Source organism: Morone saxatilis, unplaced genomic scaffold (genome assembly GCF_004916995.1).
Source record: "Morone saxatilis isolate NCDOM2014 unplaced genomic scaffold, NCSU_SB_2.0 Contig20, whole genome shotgun sequence".
Lineage (NCBI taxonomy): Eukaryota > Metazoa > Chordata > Actinopteri > Moronidae > Morone > Morone saxatilis.
Genome location: NW_023339763.1, coordinates 1,383,792 through 1,393,387, shown reverse-complemented (window position 1 = coordinate 1,393,387; position 9,596 = coordinate 1,383,792). Strand labels below are relative to the sequence as shown.

At 42.6% G+C, this 9,596-nt stretch overlaps 1 protein-coding gene across 1 annotated transcript; it reads right to left on the bottom strand.

The window, feature by feature from the left end:
- Positions 1 to 2,253: 2,253 nt before the first annotated feature.
- Positions 2,254 to 3,663, bottom strand: LOC118331743 (uncharacterized protein C11orf87-like). The gene has a single exon (XM_035666813.1). It carries the CDS (start codon positions 3,661 to 3,663, stop codon positions 3,244 to 3,246), a length of 420 nt encoding a protein of 139 aa, XP_035522706.1. The 3' UTR covers positions 2,254 to 3,243.
- Between the last annotated feature and the right edge of the window lie 5,933 nt (positions 3,664 to 9,596).

Below are 9,596 nucleotides of genomic sequence, written 5' to 3'. Positions count from 1 at the left end.
TGGTGGAAATAAATCCTTAATTAATAAGTTTGCTACTATATTAATGTTTTAAATCTCATATATAACCTTTAATGTAAGTGAGTAAGACCCTTTTATTTTCACTTGGGAGCACAAACATTCACCAAGAAAATCTTCCTGTTAGATTAATGTGCTCCTACTTAAAGCTGTACCAACCGTAGACTAGCTGCCTGAGGCGACACACACATTACACACAATCATAATAATGTTATAATAATAAACAGCCTCCGAGGACATAATCCACTCTCTGGCCAACTGACGTCCCTTACAAAGTCTATCTGACCCCCTGGGACGACAAACACCTGAAAACTGGCCTCATTAAATCTAAATTAGGTTAAACACAATAACTAGGCTATTCCCCGAGCTAACCTATATCCCACTAAAGTATCTCCCTCTGTGCCTCTCTTTCTAACGCAGCTCTATACGTGTGACAATAAATAACAGCAGTCCTAATTCATCTCTTCCTGACCTCCATCTTCTCATCCATCCCCAACCACTGACCACCGACCTTCATCCATTCATTCTAATTACATCCTCTGAAAGAAATCCACGTCTCTTTTATTACAGTGCCGTTCCATTACATGCTTTTGTTTTATGCTTTAAGCACATATGAGGTCCTGCGTCTTCATCTATAAATTGCTCCGAAGCGAGCATATGTATGAATGCAGAATGCATTAGTCATCTTTCACCGGCTTACGTCCAAATTCCCCCGCGAAGATAAATGGTTTCGTTCTGTTGCACTTATGCCAATGAGATAAGATAGACGGGCAGTCTGTCAGTGCATCTTCCAGGGCTGGAGTCTCGCCAAAGACTGCTTCATATTCCCAGGCCTTTTCTTGCCGGGGACAATTAGGAACATGGTGTCCTGGTACCTGGCCAATGCTCTGACTGATGCTGATTCACTTCCACTGACCTCCAATAATACAAGGCTGGGGCTTTGCCGTTACAGGGATACGTTGAGATTTAAGAATGGCACTTGTATGGATAACCTTCATGTCAATCACAGTGAAAGATTGATTTGATTTTATTGTAGAATTTGTAGCGACAGACGTGGTTCAGTACATGTGGTTAACACAGTGTTATGTAGCTTAGACTGTGTATAGTGCAGCAGACTCTGGATCTCCCTCTGGAAGGTCATTTTTATTGTCTGCTCGAGCGGGTGATGTAATGAAAATGTCACCTATTATATTGGGTGAAGGGTTGGAAGTTTTACTAGTCAATTTAATGTAGCTGCACATTTCCTTGATGGCAGGAGTGTAATGACATATTGTAAGACAGTTAGAGGTCCAGTGTGTCGGATTTAGTGGCATCTAGCATTGTAGTTACAGATTGCAACTCACTCGCTTCACCCTGAGTGCGACAGAGAAACTAAGGTGGCTGTGAAATCTATCTAATTAATCGTGATACTCTTTTTAAACAGCAGAAGGCGCTTTTTGTTTTTGACTTTGCTTGTTCGATGTCCTAGTTACTTATGCCAGTCGCTGTATGGAGGCACAAAGATGCAGGTTTCAGTTTTACAATAAAAAGGAAAAACTTATTCAGTCCCGCCAGGATTTCGCAGGGTTTTTTGGGATTGATGTGCCCTAAAATGTTTGATTTTACAGCAACTTTTCTATTTAAAAAAAGAAAAAAGAAAAAAATGGTTGCAAGTTATTTTTTGTACAATTCTTTAAAGGTGAATAACATCACAGCCGTTTCTATTGTATTCAGTTTTAGTCCTGCAAATTTGTATTTATTGTTGTTCCTTTTTGTTTGTTATTTCAGTTTTGCTATGTGAGGCACTTTGGGCTGCATGTTTGTATAAAACCCCAGTTTGGTGAAAAATGCTGTCAAATTAAACATTCATTTTTATAAAAATGTGTTTAAAGCGTAAATGAACACATATAAGTTCATGATCTGTTATGGCCACATTGATTGGCTTATGTTCAATAAAAAAAGACAAGATTTAGAAATAAAATGGATTGATTTCTGACCTTTCAACAGCCACATTAATGTAATGTTTATGAGCGTCTGAGCAAATATTGTGAACTGCAATGATTTAATATCTTTAAGTTGTCGTCTGTGTGTTGTATATGGTTGTTTTTATGTTAATATGAGTCAAAAATAAAAGTTAAACTGAATATATGTGATTGATTGTGTGCCACCCCCGTGGATAATCCATCCCTCGCTAATGGCCAAAGGTTACTGACACAGTCAAAGGATTAACATAAAGTATTTATTTATAAACTTTGGATATTACATATTTTCCTTTTTGATAAGGCAGGTTATATGAACTCCAGAAAGATGATTTGTTACTGTAAAACATTCCAGCTCTCATAATGGCATACATTTACAGTGAATTGATATCATAAATGACATTTCTATTAGGCCCACTATGATACAATATGAAGGCTCAAAAAACAAAACAAAAAAGAGAGAGAAAGTTTAAATAAGACTGGCTTAAACTGAAACCCTCTCTTGGAAGGATTCTCAAGTTATTACACGTCAGAGAGAGAATACATTATAAATACTGAAAAATGAAAATACTGTTTATTTAGCGCTAAAACTTCTAACTATCTGACACATTAAAGGAAACTCTTATGTGCATAACTACAGCAAATAAGTCTTGCATCTTGTCAGGCTAACTAGAGCTACCTACAGATGTCTAACAGACATTGGAGGACAGTACTTTATGCAAATATGCTAAGTCACTTAAGTCAAGGAAAAAATACTACGCATACAAATAAGCCATTTTCTACAGCCTATATGCAGCATTGCACTGCCTAACAGCACCACAACATCCATTATAGTCTAACTACATACTGGTAGTGTGTCGCAGGACATGCCAAGGAAGATCAGCGAGCCATTATGGTCTGTGTTGTGTCTCCAGCTCTTTAAACTACCCAACACAACCGTGTGTCACATCCCAGGGAAGATATCTCTTTGAGGTTTCATTTTTTTGTTTTTTTGTTGTTTTTTTTAGGCTGAAGGAAGAGGAAGAGGAAGAGGTCCAAAAGTCAAAGCAGGCAAATACTTTATACAGTCCCATAAGGAGTTACCAGTTGGCTAAATACTAGTGTGTGTATTAGGAAGGTGTGCGGCCCTATGTTACCTGTAGGCCTACTATCTGCTCAGTATTCTGCGTTATTCTAACCCTACAAGCAGCAGAGATGGGGGTGGGAGTTCTTTGTGCCTTATTGCTGTTCCTGTTTATTCCACAGTCTCGTTCCCTGAAGTTGCTCTGAGTTAACAGTCAAGAGGAACCGTCTGGTGCTGCGCCTCCTCCGCCGCCTCCTCCGCGCTCCCCGCGCTCTGGCACGAGAGCTTCTCCTCGCATTTCACCGGTCGGACGATGACGCACGGCCTCGCGGGGTCCCCGCTCGCCCCGGGGCCGCGCGCCGGGCTGCGACTGTCGCGCTCGTATTCCTCCTGCGCGCGCTGGATCTTCCTGTTCCGGAGCTTCCTCTTGTGGAAGTGGAAGGTTGCCAGGGAAACGAGGATGATCCCCACGAGCACGGCCACCAGCACGAGGAGCGCGAGGGCGGAGGAGAACGGCGGAAAGATGCTGAGCTGCTCCGCGCAGGTGCCGTTGTTGGCCTGGAGGACCCCGTGACAGCGGCGCAGCGGCACCGACAGCCCCGAGGCCTCCGAGTTACTGGCTGTCATCCGATCCGCGAACTGTTGTGGTTCTCTGACCCCCGGTACCCGTTCTTGCTTCCATCTCAGGGCTCAGGCGCGGGAACACCGGCCCGCGCATGTTCGGTTACCTTGCAACCGAAAGACAGTACGTGACACAACTGTGAGACCCCCGCTCCAGACCAGGAGGCTGACTTATCAGTGCAATCAGAACCCCCCCACCACCACCACCACCACCAGCGCTCATTAACGGCTCCAGGATGCATTAATAAGCCTGGAGCAATTAACAGGAGAAGCGTTGGCTCCACATCACCGTGTTAAATAAGAGCTGCAGCCTCTGATGGAGCCTGCTGCGTCTGAAAACTCTGCTCTGAATGTAAGATGAGCTGGGAATCGGGACAATACATCATCTATTGTAATGTGCAGGCCCCCAACATGTAGCCATCCCTAACAGGATCCATCCTTCCCCGCACTCCACGCAGCAGCGTTTTTAGGACGAGGGTGTGAAGGAGGATAAAGTATCTGCATCTGATCAAATGTTAAACCCGAGCGTTGGAATAAAAGAGCAGTCCTTACCTGGTGAAACGGTCAGTGCGGGGAACGGTCCGTGAGCGGGGAGCTGATGTTTGTAAATGGGGAAACTGGATCACGGTGACGCATTTCATACAATGTGATGCTGCTGCTGAGCTCCGATCACTCAGGACGCTGTGATTGCCGCAATCCGCTCAGTCCCGCATCCAGGACCGCGCTCCCCCTCCGCTAAATACTGCAATTAAGAGGCAAATCCTTCAGTATGAGTCAAAGTAGGGGGGTTTAAAAAACGCGATTAGACTAAAGATTGTGGGCTGGTTTTCCTAGACAAAGCGTCCCTCCTCCAGTCATCCGCTGCTCCTCTCAGCATCTGAATGAAGAGCTGCAGCTGCATTAAAGGTCCCGTATAGCAGTCAGCTGGCAGGGCTGTGTTGGGTTTTTTTCTTCAAATGTAGTCTATGTATCACCAACAGCAGAGAGCTCAGGTTTCCCTCTGATCACCCCATCCATAACTGCTCATCAGGTCAAATCATACAGAAACAGAAGAAGGTAAAGGAGCTTTTTAGAGTCTGATCAGTATCCACTGGCATTCCTCAGGGTGTGGTCAGACAAATGCTGCAAACCTACACGATTTGAAGCTTTAAAAGCCTCATTGTGAGGGGTGTAAATAACGGCCAGCTGTCATGCATCAATGTGGGCCAAGACTAAGAGTAGGAGGCGTCAATTTTTAGCAAGAAAAGTTGGTGGAAAGTAGAGCTGCACAATGAACTGCAACATGGCCAAAAGCACAAAGCTGAAACTGCATTATAATGAAGAACTGTAGGGCTGCAGAGCTTCTCTAGACTCCAAATCCTGTTCTCCAGATGTAAGAAAACTCTAATAAATGTCCCATCATCGTGATTTTCAGTGAACATGAAAACTGTGATCATTCCTACTTATATGTTGACCAGATCCCAGAGTATGTTTGTCGTATCGACGCTGAGAGGTCGTCTAAAATCTCGATTTAATGTCTAAAAATATGCTTTTCTCCTGGTCGCACACAATAAACTACACAGCTCACAGGTTAGGCCTTTTAGCATGTGAATGACTGAGAGATATTTTATTAAAATGCAACTTTCCAAACTCCCCAGAGTAAATACAGACAACATGAAAGGGAAGCTTTAAGTGTCACACACTTCTTATGGTCTTACGCAATAGTCGCCTTCCACCGGCTTCAGTTTCCCAGTCTTTGTTGTGGCTGCATTTCCATTTCTTTGTGGTAAAGTTTCCATTATATTCTGCTTAAATCTGCACAGCTCGTGATGCCAGCCTTCCCTGCTTTCTTCACATACATTGGATGAAAACATTTTAGGAAAGCATCTCTCCTGCAGTGATGAAAATATGACTATTAGACTATTTAGAAGTCAACTCTAGATGCACCCAAACGTTCTTATAACTGGTTAATTATCCAGTTTAAAGTCTGCTTTACTCATTGAACAGTTGGTTTGAACTCAGGTCCCCGCCTTGCAATCATAGGTTAGGATAATGGGGTGGTCAGTCAGGTTAAATTTGATATAATATATGCTGTTTATTTTAGCCTAAAGCAGCCACTCCTTTACACGATCTCAACCTTAACTGATATCTTAAAGTCAGCCGAGATGTTCTTCATCTCCACCCACTTCCTTCCAGAGCAAACTTCTTGCTCAATGACTGTCATGAGCGATAAACCCCTACGTGTTCTGACATTTGCCTTTGGCTTCGTCCTCCTAGATACCCGATCTCTTGGATAACCTGTAATCCTCATAGACTTGGCACAGTCATGAAATTTCGGTGAGGAAGTGTTCGAAATAAGAGGCTTAATATACAAGTTGGGAGCCCTGTTAAGCGCTTGTTTTCTACTCTTGAATAATATATCACACCCTCACTTTTACTTTTGGTGAGGAGCTTAAATCTTTTACTAAAAAGTCACTTGGAATGAGTTTGAAAACCACTAATTTAGAGCTGAGCTCCTCCCTGACTGGAAGATTACTGCAGGCTGTGTGGCATGTTCTCCAAATATAGAAGCGTAAAGGAGAATGCAGACAATGAGGCCACACCTCGACCTACTAAAGCTCTGTGAAGGCATAATGTATGTCACTGATACTACTTGCAATCAGTTTCCATTTAGTGTTTTAATAATGACAACAGCTTATTGGTGTCATACAGCTGTTTATTTGCCTCCTATAGAGCAGTGGTTCTCAATCTTGGGTCTGCAGACCTCCATGGGTCCTTAGTGGTCCCCAGAAACATGGAGAATATTTTAATTTCACTATTACTTCACTGAATAAAGGTCCAATGAGAGAATGTAAGACTGACTGTTCTAATAGGTTTCAGTTATGGAATAACTGCCTGAGACCACATCTTAACAAATTTGGGTCTGTGGCCTGATGTGAATCAATTTGGGGATTTTTGACACCAAAAAGGTTGAGAACCACTGCTATAGAGTGTGTCCTAGTTTCATACTACATGCTAATTAGAAGCAGGTTTGAGTATGGCGTGTGTTTCACGCTGGAAAAGTGGTAAAGTATGCACGCTAACAAAATTAATTCACTGTTAATGGATGCTATTTTCCCACAAGGCATTGCATAAATAAAGTGGAGGGCATGTTCACAGCTGTAAAGTATTAAATCAAAATGTGGATGCAGGTAAAACACCAGAAAACAAACAATTAAAGGTAAGATTTTTAAGATTTTGTAAGATTTAGTGGCATCTAGTGGTGAAGTTGCAGATTGCAACCAACTGAGAACCACTCGCCTCAACCAAGCTGTATTGTAGAAATGTAAAAACGTCTCATTCTAAAGTGACAAAAACACAACAATTTTTATTTTCAGGTAATTATACACTAATGAAAACATACTTATGAATATTATATCCCATTTCTGCCAATAGATCCTCCTAAATGTCACACACTGGACCTTTAAATCTTTTTGGTGTGCATTTGTGAAGTTTAATTAGCAGTGACACTTTAACCCTGAGTCGTTAATTGCCCAGCAGTGAGCCAACTGCTGTGACGAGGGCAGTTAACAAATCATTGTGTAACGTGCATCCCACGGACCACGGATCACATCTGAACACGGAGGGTAATTTCCAGGCACGAGTAGGGGGAGGCGGGCACATGCTCTGAAACAGACACGCTATATTACTGATGTATGATTGTTGAGTAACACCACACGCTGCCACATCGAGGCCTACACATATGATGAACGCACATATTTACACACGCTCAGATGAACCCCTCTCATCTGACGCTAAGATTCACACACAAACAGGCCAAAGTGAGAGTAAGTGACTTGGGATGACGCCTCTGCACCGACTGCTATATGGGAAATATCGAAGGGGAACTGAAGCTGTTATATAGCCCACACAAAACGCTGCCTTCATTAGTTTGATGTTTTAACGTATTAATACAGCCCGGGACAGGCAACTGAGATGAACCCGGTGAATGCGACCTCTCTATCCACTGCTGGGAGCTCTGCAAGTGGCTGCTTGTTCTGTGGTAAGTGTGTGGGGGGGATTTCATTTATTTATTCATTTATTTTATAACTATTTTGTTGTGCCTTTATTTGGAAAGTGACAGCTGAAGATAGACAGGAAACTGGGGGGAGGGAGATAGAAGGGGGGACGACATGCAGCAATGGGCCACAGGTTGGAACTGAACCTGGGCCGTACGGTAAGCCTCAGTACATGAATCACCGCTCTACCAGATGAGCTACTCTGGTGACCTAAATGCTTTGCAAATCTGCATCGCAAATATTCAATATGAATGGTTGTGATGTGATATGTCGTATATTCGTCTTGTCCTCCGGTGTGTAAAGGCCTTTAAGAAGGCTACGTTCAGACCGACGTAAAGAAACAAAGACCCCTCTCTAGGATCCGATTGAATGGGACCACCTAGTTGTTTCAAGGCCAACAAAGAGGTCTTCGGCAGAGAAAACGCAGTGTCGTTTGATAAAAAGTCGAACCTGGCTTTGCTGCCATTGCACATTCCTGGTGGATTATTATGTGACATGTTATTTATGTATTTATTTATTTATGTAACCTTTATTTAACCAGGAAGATCCTTGAGATTGAAATCTCTTTTCCAAGGGAGACCCGGCCAAGACAGAACACCAGTTAGAATTTAAATAGAAATAAATCAACAGGGAAATGAAACATCACGCACACAAGGAAGGGACTAAACTCAGCTCAAATAAGTATAAATAAAAACTTTCCAAAGCAATAAAAATCCCTCCTTATAATATTATAAAGCACTATGTTGTGTTTTGACGTCTGATATTCTTTCAAACTCACAGATTCATTTTAAACACCTACTAATGGGATAAATAAAAAGTCAGCATGATTCATCCTCTGGGGACAGCGAACATCTGCACCAGTGCATGTCAATCAATCCATGTCCACAAAGCTCTGTAGCTCAGGCAGCGGTCGCCTCTTTCACACCTCCACCAGAGAATCCATCTGCTCCTCCCACCCTCAGGACACAGCCAGGCTTCCTGATGTCGAAGTGTCTTGATTCTGTCGCTGTCAGCTGCTCTCAGTCTGCTGCCACAGCACATCACAGCGTAGAACAACACTGACGACCAACAAATGATCGACTCTGTCGTCAGACAAGAACGTCGATACTGAGCGATTCTGCAAAACCAGCATCAATACAAATGGATTTTAATCACCAGTATCGACGATTTGAGAATTCTCACTTTCTACACTACGTGTGTAAAGTAAATACAGCACAGTCGAGATTGTATAAACTATTGTTACTCTTAGGCAACTACAACACTTGGCTAAAGCTACATTTTTTGTCACTTAGGTGCAGTTGAAACAAGTTCTTGACACAACATTGACATGTTATCCCCATTTAAGTTGATATTTGTAACCAAACAGTTGCCTGTTTCCACATCCGGCAGATATGGAGCAGCATTAGCATTAATTTGTGTTTATCTGAGTTTAGGCTATAATTTGATCTACACACGAGGGAAGCATCTGTCTCTTCAGCTGCTAAACTCTCCACTGAGTTCACCAGCTAGTCTCTACCTCTGTCCGTTTAGTGTAGAGCAGGTATTGTGCAGTGGGGGTTTTTGGAGCTTTTGTGCTGAACACAGCTGCCTGCTGTGGCTGAAAATTACACTGTGAGAGCGGCAAGGGTGGAACAAAACAATAACGTTGAGTGCTGGAAGCCAGAATAATGAGCTGAAAGTCTTTATAAAACTATGCAGCTGATGGGAGCTGCAGAGTGAGGTGATATTCCTCTGTGGGTCTGTAAATACGAGCGACCCCTTTCCTATGCAAGTGGTCACGTGATTCATTGTTAAAGGTTATATATAAGACATTTAAAATCAGTATTTTATAATAAAAGTTAAAGGTTAAGGTATATGAAGTTCACTTGCCACTGGATGTCGCACTAGAGTATCAGCATCTCA